The sequence below is a fragment of the Vulpes lagopus genome, chromosome 1 (assembly GCF_018345385.1).
Source record: "Vulpes lagopus strain Blue_001 chromosome 1, ASM1834538v1, whole genome shotgun sequence".
Lineage (NCBI taxonomy): Eukaryota > Metazoa > Chordata > Mammalia > Carnivora > Canidae > Vulpes > Vulpes lagopus.
This window is the reverse complement of record NC_054824.1, coordinates 144,028,737-144,043,469: the sequence shown is the minus strand read 5'-3', so window position 1 is coordinate 144,043,469 and position 14,733 is coordinate 144,028,737. Positions and strand designations below refer to the sequence as shown.

At 53.3% G+C, this 14,733-nt stretch overlaps 2 protein-coding genes across 5 annotated transcripts; both read left to right on the top strand.

The window, feature by feature from the left end:
* Window positions 1-602: 602 nt before the first annotated feature.
* On the top strand, window positions 603-10,018 carry CLK2 (CDC like kinase 2). Of its 4 annotated transcripts, none has more exons than XM_041750915.1 (13): window positions 603-976; window positions 2,536-2,705; window positions 3,669-3,894; window positions 4,586-4,670; window positions 5,022-5,088; window positions 5,262-5,378; window positions 6,186-6,352; window positions 7,096-7,190; window positions 8,112-8,241; window positions 8,349-8,431; window positions 8,591-8,670; window positions 8,856-8,946; window positions 9,488-10,018. In XM_041750915.1, the coding sequence occupies exons 2-13, from the start codon at window positions 2,536-2,538 to the stop codon at window positions 9,671-9,673; spliced, it is 1,497 nt and encodes a 498-aa protein (XP_041606849.1). In that variant the 5' UTR covers window positions 603-976; the 3' UTR covers window positions 9,674-10,018. The 4 variants fall into 4 exon arrangements, with proteins under 4 accessions (XP_041606849.1, XP_041606840.1, XP_041606832.1 ...); XM_041750906.1 differs by having other exon boundaries at window positions 605-976; window positions 4,583-4,670; XM_041750898.1 differs by having other exon boundaries at window positions 608-976; window positions 3,666-3,894.
* Window positions 10,019-10,329: 311 nt separating this feature from the next.
* On the top strand, window positions 10,330-14,628 carry SCAMP3 (secretory carrier membrane protein 3). Its single transcript, XM_041750944.1, has 9 exons — window positions 10,330-10,581; window positions 10,907-10,984; window positions 11,543-11,665; window positions 11,754-11,874; window positions 12,304-12,432; window positions 12,873-13,032; window positions 13,132-13,233; window positions 13,790-13,907; window positions 14,177-14,628. The coding sequence occupies exons 1-9, from the start codon at window positions 10,516-10,518 to the stop codon at window positions 14,321-14,323; spliced, it is 1,044 nt and encodes a 347-aa protein (XP_041606878.1). The 5' UTR covers window positions 10,330-10,515; the 3' UTR covers window positions 14,324-14,628.
* The last annotated feature ends 105 nt before the right edge of the window (window positions 14,629-14,733 follow it).

Below are 14,733 nucleotides of genomic sequence, written 5' to 3'. Positions count from 1 at the left end.
TGACCTCGATCCCAGCTCCCCTCTGAAGCGTCCTGACGTGCACAGTCATCCTCAAGTTGTTCCTCCTTTTCCCTTCGTGACTATTTCTCATCCAGTTTGTCTTTATTTTCCACTCGGTTGATTTGCACTTCTCGCTCGACAGCGAGCGCCCCTCTTCCAGTACCGGATTCTCTGTCTCTGCACCTCTCAAACCTGTCCTCCAACGGCTGCACCCCTGACCTCACGTGCATACCGTGTTTGCAGGACAAAGCGGGGGCCCTCCTTTGCTGTGTTTGGGAAGCCCAACTGCTTTAGGAACTGGATATTGGCAGGCCTTCCTGGAGGATCAGACCCCCGCCAAGCGCCGAGGCTCCAACGACAACTTCCAGGTGCTCCCCACCTCCAGCTCCTCGACCCAGCTCGCAGTGTCAGCCACACCGGCGCCGGAACAGGGCCCAGACGGAGCACGCGGAGCGAAGGCGGCGGGGCGGGGCGGGACGCGCCCGGCCAGTTCCCCAGCACCCAGCGCCTGGGATCCCGCCCTCCCAGCCTCCGGTCGGCAGGAACTCCCGCCCCCGCGCCCCCCCTCCCCCGGGGCTCCCACGGCCGCGCCCGCGAGCTACGCGAGGACGCGGCGGCGTGCGCGCCCGGGAGGGGGGGGTGCTGGGAAGTGGCGCGGACGTGCGTGCGTGCGTGCGTGCGTGCGCGCTCGCGGTATCGGCGGTGGATCGGAGAGGCCAGAGCCGGAGACCGAGCTGGGATCGGGCCCCGGGCGGGGGCGGTGCGAGCGGCGCCGAGCGGACCCTGGGGGCGGGGACGGAGCCGGGGCGGGCGGGACTGGAGCGGAGCCCGGGAACGAGGCGGGAGGTCCCAGGGTTCGGGTCGGGGGGGGTGGAGCCGCACTTCGTCGCCGCGGGAGTGCCGGGACTCCGGCCGCAGTGCCGCCGCCATCACGGACTTCCTGTGGGACAAGCGCACGGGCCTCGCCGCCAGAACGGTGAGCGCGCGGGCCGGCGGGCCGCGGGGCCGCGCGGAAAGATGGCGACGGCGGGGCGGGCGGGGGCAGAGTTGGGTTGGGGGCCCGGCGGCGGGCCCGGGGCAGGGAGGAAGGCAGGGCCCCGCTGAGCGGCGGAGGTGAAGAGCGGGGAGGTGAGGCGGAAGACCGGCCTGCCGCCCTCGTACCCGGGAGGACCTCTGGGAGATTTGGGAGGGGCCGGAGTTGGGGAAGGGGTGATGGAGCGGGGATGGGGTGGGGGGCCGCCGGGTTCCCGGGAGCCTCTGCCAAGAGTTTGCGTCGCAGAGTTGGTTCGATTCTCCGAGTGAGGACGGAGGGCCGGGGGAGGTTTCTAAGTTGAGAAAGGTGAGCTGGAGATGCTTCCGGTTGAGGAGGGGCCGTGAGCAACTTTGGTGGCGGTGTGTCGTTTGGCAAGAGGAGATTTCTATGGCTGTGCTACACACAAGGTTGATGACATGGAGAGCCCCCTGCTTGCATTTTTGCTTACAGGCCTTGCTAAACCAGGACCAAATCAAGTATCGCCCCCTCCTCGGCTTGAGGAGGTCGGGAAGTAGAAGCTCAGAATGAAACCCAGATGTTAGAGTCATTAGGCCTTTCCACACCTAACCACCCCGCCCTGACTTCTGTCCCTGGGCCTTTTTAATTTCATTATGTTCTCATATCCTTATCTTTCTGTATTGTGATAGTGATTTGTCTCCCATTTTTTTCCTTTAAGGAAAACAGCCATTTGTGCACCATGCAATTCCAATCCCAGTAACTAACTGGAAGGGGACCAGCTTTTAGCCAAGTAGTGCTGATATTAATTAAAAACCAGTTATCGTGTACTTCCTAAGCACAAGAGGGGAGCAGCCAAATAGGAAGCTGAGTACAGCTTGGGGCCTCCTGTACTAAAAACTTTTAAGGTGGTTTTGGCCAGTGATGTGAGAGATGATTAAGACTGTTCAATGAGAGATGATTAAGACTGTTCAAGAGGTGGGACTCAAATCCCTGGAACTTGCTTATATGTGGCATATGCTGCTATGTGTACAAGCCTGGTAAACTGGATTCCTGCCCACAGGACACAGAATGGTCTGGTTGTGAAGACAAAGATACACTTTTAATAATTGTAAAACATCGATCATGGTAGTGTATACCAAAGTGTTATTCTGTCAGTTTTGAGGAACTCAGCCTGGTTACAGACATAGTTTAGATTCCATGCAGGGGAGGACTGTGGCAGTCTCCGTCTGTTACACAGTCTCACCTGAAATGAGCCGTAGGCCAGACCCAAAGGTCTTCAGGGAGGCAAGTTTGAGGAGAGTCAGTGGAGCAACACTGGTGGGGAGCTGGGGGTGGGGAGTTATTATTCCAGCAGTTAGTAGGTAATATATACTCCACTAAGGAGGAGTTGTGAGCACAGGGAAGGCCAAGGAAGTTGTAGGTCATAAAATGAGAACTAGAAGAGCAGGAAGAAGCTTAGCCTCTCCAGAGCAACCAGGCCTTGGAGGTGAATTCTGAAAACTTGGAGCTTTTCCCCCACTATTTCTGTTTTTCCTTCTGTTCAGATGCCTCATCCCCGAAGGTACCATTCCTCAGAGCGAGGAAGCCGGGGCAGTTACCATGAACACTATCGGAGCCGAAAGCATAAGAGACGAAGAAGCCGCTCCTGGTCAAGTAGCAGTGACCGGACTCGGCGGCGCCGGCGGGAAGACAGCTACCATGTCCGTTCCCGGAGGTGAGGCATCAAGAGGAGACACTCACATTCAGGGGCACTCACTTGTTTATTTATTAAACAAAGATTTTTTGGTTATATGCTGAGCAGGTGGGGTAAGGTGACGTTCAGGGTTGGTAACCGAATAAGTCATTTGCACTGTAGTGTTAAGATTGTTATCGTAGGGGCATCTAGGTGGCTCAGTGGTTGAGCATCAGTCTGCCTTCAGCTCAGGTCATGATCCTGGGGTACTGGGATCGAGTCCCACATCGGGCTCCCCATGGGAGCCTGCTTCTCCCTCTATTTCTGTCTCTCATGAATAAATAAAATCTTTTTTAAAAAAAGATTTTACTTATTTATTTACCAGGCATCCCAAGAATAAAGTCTTTAAAAAAAAAAAAAAGATTGTTATTGTAGAAGTGTATAGTGAGGGGCTGAGGAAGCATCCAGCGGATTTGATTGGAGTGGGACAGGATGTGCAATTCAGGGGAAATTAATAAAGGACATGCCATCAAAGTTTGTCTGAAGGAATCAAGAGGATCAGGCAAAGGGACAGGAGGTGCAAAAGGCTATGTATGGTCTAGAGGTAGGTAATGACCTAATAGACAAGACAGAGTTAGATCTGCATGGTTTTAATAACTTAACAGCATGTTGTGTGGCAGGGGCGGGTTAGGGACAGTTTGCCGCAAAATTGGATGTTAGTCAAGCAAGGCTCAGGAAAGAAATGGCTCTTTGCTCCACTCAGTACATCAGTGGAGGGGAGAGGAGGCCCCCAGAGGCAGTTGTTCTGCCGATGTCTTTTCAGAGGTCTCGGTGACCTGGGGATGTGAGGATCCTCCTTGGGCCTCAGAGTGACTTCATGAGGGTCTGAGAATAGGTTTTCCAACATTACCCTTTTTCCTGATGGAAGGATGACCGGTCATATCATGTGGCAAGGAATATGGCTGGAACAGAGGCAGGTGACGGCTGTTTGTTGTCCGATAGCAGTTACGATGATCGCTCGTCAGACCGGAGGGTATATGACCGGCGGTACTATGGCAGCTACAGGCGCAATGGCTGTAGCCGAGACCGGGGAGAAGCCTACTGTGACCCAGACTACCGGCACTCCTACGAGTACCACCGGGAGAATAGCAGTTACCGCAGCCAGCGCAGCAGCCGGAGGAAGCACAGGCGGCGGAGGCGGCGCAGCCGGACATTCAGCCGCTCGTCTTCGGTGAGTGCCAGTCTGGGCCCTTCCTCTCCCCACTCTTCAGCCCTCTAGGACTCTGGTAAGTCAGACGTATCCTTGTTCTCAGCTGAGTACTGGGGCATAAACGCTGACGTGGGCACTGAGTCTGTCTGCTCTCTTGGAAGCTCTCCAGCTCCTAAAGGGTCCTGGAATCTGCTCTGGAGATTAATGGGCGCAGAGCATCTGTGAACCCCAGTGCCCTCCTTGGCATGCTGGGCTTCCTGTATTGGGAGCAGCTCCTGTGTCCCAGAGGCTTCCACTCTTTAGTGGGGACCTTGCTTGTGAATAGCCTCTTTCCCACAGGCTCTGGGCTCCACGGCCCCCTCAGTAGGTGGGCTTGGGTGGGGGCAAAGGGAGATCTGTGCCTGCCTGGTAGGGCACTGTGTAGAGCATGGGGTTGGGGTGACATTGGCAACGACACCACTTCTCTGCTCTGCCCGTTCCTCTCCCGGTTCCCGTTTTGGGTTTGGGGACTTGGGATTATGCGCCGCTCTCTCTTCTCACCCCGATCCGCCTTACTGCATCTGACGTGTTCCCTTCCACTGTCCCCCATCATCGTCTGTCCCCCCTGGCTGGGCGCCTGTGACCGGTGACCCCTCCACCACCCACCCCGCCTCCCTCCGGCCCCCGCTCCGACACCTGGCTTGCTCCGACCCCCCCCGCCCCCCGACAGCAGCACAGCAGCCGGAGAGCCAAGAGTGTAGAGGACGACGCTGAGGGCCACCTCATCTACCACGTCGGGGACTGGCTACAAGAGCGATGTACAAGCCAAATCGTAACAATCCTATAGCCTGTAATGGTCCCATAGCCATCCTAACGTCCCAAGCCAACCCAAGTCACAGCCTCTTGCCTTTCCTCAGTGGTGTTGTTTATCTGGGTGGTTTGAGTTGCTGTTGAGAATTGATCTCTGCTGTCCACTCCCAGCTCTCACGGCCCCTGGGTTAAAGGTGGTGGGAATCATGCAGGGGTGTTCTTCCCCTGTGACCATCTGTATCTGTTCCCCCTTCCTTCATCTCCTCACCCCAGGTTGCTGTACCCCTTTTTCTTCCAACTCAGCTCATTCCCCGCCTTCTCTCCCTCCCTCTCCCCGACCCTGCTATTTTTCATTTCAGATGAAATTGTAAGCACTTTGGGAGAGGGGACCTTCGGCCGAGTTGTACAGTGTGTCGACCATCGCAGGTAACTAGCGCCTCCCTCCTGGTTCCCTACCTGCTAGGCATAAAGAGCCAGTGTGGGTTATCTGGGGCTTTTTTGCTGATGAGCCAAAGGTAGGGTTTCTTAATCCCTGGACAGCCCCCATTGAGTCTGAAATGTTTTTGACGACTGAGCAAAAACCTTCTGGCACCCTGCAGGGGTGGGGCCCGAGTTGCCCTGAAGATCATTAAGAACGTGGAAAAGTACAAGGAAGCAGCTCGACTTGAAATCAATGTTTTAGAGAAAATCAACGAGAAGGACCCTGACAATAAGAAGTAAGCAAGCAAAGGAGTATGTGGGGAGTCTGAGAGGCTCCACTCCTATACAGGAAAACCTTCCTGGCCTGGCTGAAGCAGGCAGGGGAGTTCTAGACCTCATCCATTCATTCTTTTGTTCATCATCTTAGACTAGTAGAATGGTAGGGCAGAAAGGGAGGGTCTGACATTCTGTAATCCGTTCCCTTTGTTCTCAGGACAATTAGATTGCTCTGCAGTCTGTCCCTAGTCCGGGATGGCTTCTGTAGAGCTGTGCCCTGGAAATGGCCCTGACACTGAGAATTAGCATTTTCATCAAAAAGTCATCTGAGCTTTTAATGCCTAGAACTGTGCTGATGAGACCCCAGACATATATATGTAGTATTTGTGTCCTTGTACTTTCTGCAAGTTAAATGTAGAATAAGGCCATTAAGCAAAGACATGAGACGATAGTATAAACGTGGGCCCGCTGGTGGCTGGTGGTGAATAAATTTCAGGAGTGGGAGCTGGGGTCAGTGTTTAGGAATGACAGTTTGCCAATTTAGCATCCACACTGGAGCCTGGCAGCCAGCTCTTTGGCCAATGGAATTGTTTTAACTATTTAAAATGACGTAGGAAGGTGGCTTAAAGCTTGGTGGATAGTATCTTTCTTCTTGGGTCTGCCAAAAAGGCCATGCTGTAGTTCAAGTGAATTTTGTTGGTAATATTAACTGGCATGTTCTTACACAAGCATGTGGAATCAACAGCTCTGCGGTCCCTCCTTGTTGGAGGGGTGGTGGGCAGGTGGGAGCTCATCAGACATCCCTCTTCCCTCACTTCTCTTCTCAGCCTCTGTGTGCAGATGTTTGACTGGTTTGACTACCATGGCCACATGTGCATCTCTTTTGAGCTTCTGGGCCTTAGCACCTTCGATTTCCTCAAAGACAACAACTACCTGCCCTACCCCATCCATCAAGTGCGCCACATGGCCTTCCAGCTGTGCCAGGCTGTCAAGTGTGAGTAGGGTGGGTCGAGGTAGACTCTGGGCAGCCCCTACCTCGTTGGGCCTCTTTTGTGTCCGTTTAAACTGGTGGAGCCCCTAAACTATCAACTGGATTGTCTGTAGTTCTTCGCTGTCATGTGGACAGCTCCTGCACTTGACTGCTTGACCAATGTCCTCACCATCACTGATTAGTTTTTTTCCGTATGCAATCTAACAGGAGCTGGAGGAGAAAGCCTTTGAAATCAAAGCATTTACCTCTTTCCCTTCATTTCCATTCTTCACAAAAGTGTTAAGTTAGGCTGCAAGCACAAAGAGACAAAATGATTTCCCAAGCTAGATGTTTACATTTGTCTGAGCTGAAGTGCTCTTCGTTTCCAGCAGAGCAAGTGGAAGCAGGGACTAGTGCAACCAAGGGTCCAGGTGGGGGACCCAGAAAGTTCCTCTTGGGTTTTCATAACTGAAGTTTTACAGAGTTAAATTCACAGAATGTCAGATAGGCACATATGTCAAAAGACAAAAATACAATGAATGGCCAATTTCATATACATCAGTTGACAATTATATTTGTGTCTTACGTTGATAAGTGTGGGGCATCTTAAACCAGGCATTTCATCTGAATATAGAGTAGAGAGCAGCCTAGTGATTCTGGACCTGCCTCCTCACCAGCTTTGACTCAAGGTGACCAAGCTTGGGGTCACTGGTGCCAGTTAACCCTGGCCACCTGGACCCACCCTGACTTGGCCTTCTGCCTTGCAGTTCTCCATGATAACAAGCTGACACATACGGACCTCAAGCCTGAAAATATTCTGTTTGTGAATTCAGACTATGAGCTCACCTACAATTTAGAGAAGGTAAGAGGGACAGGCAGCTATGCCATCCCTTTATCGTAGCTCTTTTCCTTCTTCCCTTTTACTTTCTCCCATATTGTCTCCTGTTCTGGTCCAATATAGTAAACCAGAGTACTAGTGTAGATTGAAAGGGAGAGATTGAAGAAGACTTAAACTGGAAGAGAACTGGGAAGGAGGACCTCAGATAACTTTCTAACAGAGTACAAATGCTTTTTTTCTCTGTAAGGAAGCTCAGTTCTCTTGACCTGTTTTTGGAAACACTGTATACCAGTCACTTAGGAAAAGTCCAGATACACGGGGACTTGCATGTTATGCCATGATCATTCCTTAATCCTTTCCCACTTCTAAATTACTTGTGGGATATGGGGGAAGCTGTCAAGCAGATTCTCCGGTGTGTCTGGAAACAAACAGGTCAAGTTGCTTTTTTTTTTTTTTTTTTTTTAAGATTTTATTTATTTATTCATGAGAGAGACGGGGTGGGGGTGGAGGTGGGCAGAGACACAGACAGAGGGAGAAGCAGGCTCCATGCAGGGAGCCCAACCTGGGACTAGATCCCAGGTCTCCAGGATCATGCCCTGGACTGAGGGCGGTACTAAACCGCTGAGCCACCTAGGCTGCCCTCAAGTTGCTTTCTTTAAGGCCTGAAAGCACTTTGCGGGATCCCTGGGTGGTGCAGCGGTTTGGCGCCTGCCTTTGGCCCAGGGCGCGATCCTGGAGACCCGGGATCGAATCCCACGTTGGACTCCCGGTGCATGGAGCCTGCTTCTCCCTCTGCCTGTGTCTCTGCCTCTCTCTCTCTGTGTGTGTGACTATCATAAATAAAGAAATTAAAAAAAAAAAAAAGGCCTGAAAGCACTTTGGAGAGTAGTGGTAGAGTCTTGGTCTAAGGTGGCTGGGTCCATCCTCTTTCTGCTGTGCTCCTAGAAACGAGATGAACGCAGTGTGAAGAGCACAGCTGTGCGGGTGGTGGACTTCGGCAGTGCCACCTTTGACCACGAACATCACAGTACCATTGTCTCCACTCGCCATTATCGAGCACCAGAGGTCATTCTCGGTACGCGGGGTCGAGTGGGGAAACAAGGCTATCCAAGTATGTGTGATTGGTTGTTGGGGAAGGCCCCTCATCATCCATAACACCTTGTGCCTCCCATTCCCACCCAGAGTTGGGCTGGTCACAGCCTTGTGATGTGTGGAGCATAGGCTGCATCATCTTCGAGTACTACGTGGGCTTCACACTATTCCAGGTAAATGGTGGGGTGTCTTAAATAGCAATGTGATGTTCTCCTACCTGGCTTCCTGTCGTCTGCTGAGGACATGCCTGCTTATTCCATGTTCCCTTCCTGAAAGCCGGTCCTCAGCAGCCTGTTCCCACTCCCATGCTTGGTTCTGTCTTTGTTTCCCAGACCCATGACAACAGAGAGCATCTAGCCATGATGGAAAGGATTTTGGGTCCTATCCCTTCCCGGATGATCCGAAAGACAAGGTGAACTTTGGGCAGGGGGTACTTAAGTCTTTTCCTTTTCTCTCCACAATATTCGTCTATTTCACATCATTTTCTTGTTTCTTTGACGCCTTCCCTCCCCCCAGCTACTCTCAGATGGGGGAATAAGGGAAGTATCCCACAACAAAAGGAACCTCCTGATCCTTCAACCTCCCCTTCCCCTCTAGGAAGCAGAAATATTTTTATCGGGGTCGCCTGGATTGGGATGAGAACACATCGGCTGGGCGCTACGTACGAGAAAACTGCAAACCACTGCGGGTGAGCCAGGCAGGGTTGAGATAGTGCCTACCGCCGAGAGGTTATTTTCTTCCTAAGGTGCTTTGCCCCCGGAATGCACCTCACAAGCAGAGTTAGGAAGGGGGGAAACTGAAAGAAGACCGCTTTGGTCAATAGAAGAGAGATAAGAGGGAGTGGTTTTGTGGAGGGAAGGAAGTTAGACGGACATGTCTTTCTTGAGTCAACCAGAGAGAGATGAAAGCAATGTCCTGGATTCTTGAGGTTAGAAAAGAATAAACTACCTTTGAAGAGTTTACATTTTAATGAGCTAAAGAAGATTCATGAAGTTGACAAGGATTAAACAGAAATTTCAGAGTATGAAGGAGTAATTGTGCTAGTGGGAAGGTAGGTTGAGCAGTAATACCAGAAATGCTGGTCACGTTGTACCCGTGATAAGGTAGTATTCATGATAGTATTCATAATGGCAGAGCCTTGGTCCTTCGAGATTGAAAGCTAGGGCCTTGAAGATAAAAACAGGACTTAAGGCATTGTGCCTCACCTTTTTCCTGCCCTCCACCACCAGCGGTATCTGACCTCAGAGGCAGAGGAACACCACCAGCTCTTCGATCTGATTGAAAGCATGCTAGAATATGAACCTGCTAAGCGGTTGACCTTGGGTGAAGCCCTTCAGCATCCTTTCTTCGCCCGCCTTCGGGCTGAGCCACCCAACACCAAGTTGTGGGACTCCAGTCGGGATATCAGTCGGTGACGATCAGACCCTGGGCCCCTCTGCATCTCCTCCAGCAGTGGGTGTCCAGTCCAGGACACTGGTGCTTTTTTATACAAGAGAACAGAGCCGGAGCCTGCCCCTTCCCCCGGCTCCTTGTATACGTGTGAATATGTGAAATAGTGTACATACAGAAGAGCTTGTACCTGTTGCGCCCTCCCCGGCTTTGTACAGAGCTGTTCCGTCCTGCACATTTCCCACCCTCCCCTGCCCCCTCACAGTGGAGTTGGACAGGGGCAGGAGGAGAGAACCAGGTGACACCTATCCCGTGTTTTATAAGGAATTTTGTACAGTCTTTGTGAAATAAAAATGACGTGCTTCATCGGACCCCCACCCCTGGAGTTTGAGGTGCTGGAGGCTGGGCCAGAGGGCTGGGAAGATTGGCAGCCCTTCGGAGTTTATGCGTGAAGGGAGTCCATCTTACCCTCCCGAGCCCACAGCCCGCGGGTCCCGTTTGTCTTGGGAGGGTTGTGCTCGTGGGCGGGGTGCTTCTCGGCCGCGGTCCGGTGGGAACCCGGGCTAGCCAGAGGCCAAAGCAGGATTCCCGCCGGACGTGTGGGCGGGCTGAATCCCAGCCGCGGGGCCGCCGGGAGCTGTAGTTCGGGCGTGGGCGGGGCCTGGCGTCACGTGGTGGTTCTTCCGTCTTCGCCGTACCGGGGCGCAGGCGCAACCTGCCGCCGCTGCGGGGATTCTCGGGGTCCTTCCGGCCTTCGCGGCCAATCCGTGCACAGCCGAGCGGGCGGACCGGGAGAAGCGGAGGGAGCTGCAGCCGCCGCCGTGCAGGGGCGTGGAGGGCAGGGGCGGCTCAGGCCGCAGTTGCAAACATGGCTCAGAGCAGAGACGGCGAAAACCCCTTCGCCGGGCCCGGCGAGCTTGACAACCCCTTTCAGGTGATGCGCCTTCCTTGGCTAGTTCGGTTGACTCTTCTTGGTTCTGGACGGGCTAACTTGTATTCCCATTCCTGAGATTTGTTCCGGGGAAGGGCCGCCACGTGGGGGTGACGGTGACTCCAGACCAGTGAGCACCCTGGGGGCGGGCCGTGCCCCTATAAGGAGCTGGTGCTAGCAGTGTGGGGTGAAGGATGGAGGGGCAAATGTTGGGACAACAGCGTGGCCTCCAAGATGCAGTGCTTGGAGCCACCGGCATCAGAAGAGGCCCGGGGAGTTCCTCCCAGAGGCACTAGGTGCCAGCTGAGCCCCGGCCCTCTGCCCGCAGGACCCAGCTGTGATCCAGCACCGACCCAGCCCGCAGTATGCCACTCTTGACGTCTACAACCCTTTTGAGACCCGGGAGGTGAGATTGGGGGAACACAGGATGGCGGGGAGGGGAGGATATGCCAGTGAGCCCACTCTGTTGGGAAACACAGGACGTTCCTGCATGCAAAGGACCTTAGCCCCCTGTGGAGGCCCGTCAGCTTTGGCTTACCTAACCCTCCTGGAGATGGAGGGCCAACCATTCCATTTGAGCTCTGAGCATCAGTTCTAGGAGGATCTGGGGAGGTTTCCTTGAAGAAAATAGTGAGGCTGGTAGGAGTTGAGAAAACCAATTATGCTTAGGTGTGCATTCAGAGGGCGAGGGATGAGAAGGACTGGACCTGTTGGTCCTACAGAACAGAAAATGCTAACAGCTTTAAAAAGTGAAGGGGTTGGGTTGAGTAGATGAGTCCTGACTTAGGGATAGGATGTGCAGGGTGATGCTGGCTGCCCTAACTTGGAGAACAATTCTCTGACAGAGGTTTGACTCTGGGGGAGAGGTTGGGGAATGGGTTCTGGAGCTGAAGTTACTCAAGCTGACTCTAGATACCTGCGTTGAGAGAGATTGGATGATCCTAAAGTCTAACAAAACCAACAGCCCCCACTGGCCTATGAGCCTCCTGCCCCTGCCCCGTTGCCTTCACCCTCGGCGCCCTCCTTGCAGTCGTCAAGAAAGCTCAGCCCCACAGAACCCAAGAACTATGGCTCCTACAGCACCCAGGTAAACAGGGTGTGTGAGTGGGGGTGGGGGGCGTGGGGGCTAGACCTGGGCAGAGGACTCATGTCTCCCCTCTGCACTTGCTGGGCAGGCTTCAGCTGCTGCAGCCACTGCTGAGCTGCTGAAGAAGCAGGAGGAGCTCAACCGGAAGGCCGAGGAGTTGGACCGGAGGGAGCGGGAACTGCAGCATGCTGCCCTGGGGGGCACAGCTGGTAAGGGGGCTCTTTGTGGGGATGCATTTGGCACTTTGGAAGAAGCAAAAACAGCCTAAGAGCATGGACTCTGGAGCCACGTTGCTGAGTTTGAATTTGGGTGCTATTATTTATTCCCTAGGAACTCTTAGGTAAGTTATTTCATCTTGAGAGTCTCGGTTTTCTTACTTGTAAAACAAAGATAACATTTGTACTTGTTTAACAGGATTGTTGTGGCAATTAAATAAGATCATCCGTACAGAGTGCTTGGCATCATGCCTAAAAGTTGTAAATGTAGTATATACCATCAACAGTAGTCGTGCTCTCCCTCGTCTCCTCAGACCCCAATTGGAGACAGAAGAGAGGACTTGGGCAGAAGGGAAGGGGTGATTGCTTTCTTGGTCTCTGCCTCACATCTGGGTCCTCCTGCTCTCTTTCTCTGCCTTACAGCTCGACAGAACAATTGGCCCCCCCTACCTTCTTTTTGCCCAGTCCAGCCCTGCTTTTTCCAGGACATCTCCATGGAGATCCCCCAAGAATTTCAGAAGACCGTATCTACCATGTACTACCTCTGGATGTGTGAGTAGCCAGAAGCCTTTTTTGGAGGAAGAGTAAAAGTAATGACTTTACATCTTTTCTACCCTGGAGCCCACCCACCTAGAACTCAGCATTTCATCTCTGCTCAGCTTTTGAGTTTAAGGCTAGTTTCTCCAGGAATTTTCCTGGGTTACTCATTTCATAGTACATAAAACCTGTTCTCCCATCTTCTAGAAAGCACATGTTCTTATCTCCTTCCCCTTTCTTTGTCCTCCTACATAAGTGTTTTCTGAGTCCTTTAAATGTTTTTGCAAAGGTGATCATGTGTGATAGGAATCTGTCTCCACTGTTGAGGATTTTGTGAAAGCAGAAGCTTCCTTTTGTTACTCTGCCATAGTTTGGTGACTGTCGTGTGATGGACTCATACGGGAAGGAGCTGCCTTTGCAGCCCACGCTCAGTGTCTTGTACCTCTGTCCCTTAGGCAGCACGCTGGCCCTTCTCCTGAATTTTCTTGCCTGCCTGGCCAGTTTCTGTGTGGAGACCAGCAATGGCTCAGGCTTTGGGCTCTCTATCCTCTGGGTCCTCCTTTTCACTCCCTGCTCCTTTGTGTGCTGGTACCGCCCCATGTATAAGGCCTTCCGGTAAGTTCAGATGTGGGGGTGGTGGAGAGCCCAAGATGAGCCCGTCTGTTGCTCCTGCTCTCATTCGTTTCCCACTCTCCCCATTTTTTCTGCCCGCAGGAGTGACAGTTCATTCAATTTCTTCGTTTTCTTCTTCATTTTCTTCGTCCAGGATGTGCTTTTTGTCCTCCAGGCCATTGGCATCCCAGGTTGGGGGTTCAGGTCCGTGAGGCTGCTGTCCACGCCCCCCCAGCCCTTCCCCTCATTCCTCTAGACCAAGTCAGCACTGAGTACTGGGGTAGGAGTTGTTCAGAAGAAGGTGTGGTTTTTATTCTCAGGAGGTGCCAGTTGAATGAAAGAAGCAGGATAGAAAGGGCTCAGTCAGAACTCTAGACAGGCCTAGCTTTGGGGAAGGGGAAAAGCACATGCGCTCAATCAGAGAAGGCTTCCTAGAGGAAGTAGGAGTAAGTGCTCTTTAAGAGGGTACAGAGACTGCTCAACAAAAAGTCTCTTTGGACTGAGGATAGCTGGGAGCTGATTGTTCAGAAGCTGGAATTAAACTTTGAGCAGTAGATGTGGTTTGGGATTGTGGTACTTGGAAAGCTGCCCAGCGGTGGGAGGTGGGGGGAGTGACCCCTGGTGAGATGGACAGACAGGGGGCGGGGGTAGGGGGGGTAGAATAGGGTAGGGCTGTTTGGCAGGGGGTACAGAAGCTGGGAGGACAGAGCCCTGCTGGGAGCCACCCTCTTCACTGCCCCCTGCTTTCCCCTCCTGGCAGTGGCTGGATCTCTGCTCTGGTGGTGCTGAAGACCAACACGGCTGTAGCTGTGCTCATGCTCCTGGTTGCCCTGCTCTTCACTGGCATAGCTGTGCTGGGAATTGTGATGCTAAAGCGGGTGAGGGGCTGTGTAGAAGGTGGGGCCTGAAGAGTGAGATCATGTGCCCCTAGGGGCCTGGCTGGGTCACTCTGGAAGAACTTGGGAGGGCCTGGCCAAAGACGTGCAGGTTCTCAGCTAATGGATCTCTCAGGGAGTGTGTGTTGGGAGGGAGGGAGCCAAGAAGGAAAAGTGAAAGCCGCGGTGAGTGAGTGGTGGTATTGTAGGATTGTAGGCGTTAGGTTGGGGTGGCGGCGGGCACAGCAATCATCTCTGCCATCTACTTGCAGATCCACTCCTTGTACCGCCGCACAGGTGCCAGCTTTCAGAAAGCCCAGCAAGAATTTGCTGCTGGTGTCTTCTCCAACCCCGCGGTGCGAACTGCCGCCGCCAACGCAGCCGCTGGCGCTGCCGAAAATGCCTTCCGAGCCCCATGAGCCCTGGCGGGGATGCTCTGGCCTGGAGGGAGCGCACTTAGCCCCCATCCCTGAGGGCTCTGGGGCTTGGTGAGACATCTGTCACTACTTGGGGTCTCCTCTCATGCCCCCAGGTCTGCAGCCATAACTGCTGACCCTGACTTAAGGGTGTGGGGAGCCCACTGTGACCCAGTCCCGCTACCCCTGCCACCGCCCCCACAATAGGCCACACTACTGCCACCTCTCACACACCCCAACCCAGCTTCCCTCTGCTGTGCCAAGGCTGTTGCTTCGGTTATTTAAATAAAAAGAAAGTGGAACTGGAACTCCAGCCCCCTTTCCGGAATTTTTATTGAGAACTAGGCATTTGGAAGACAAAAGGGAGTGCGGCAGGGGCAGGGACCGGAGCGGAAGCAGAATGAACTCCAGGG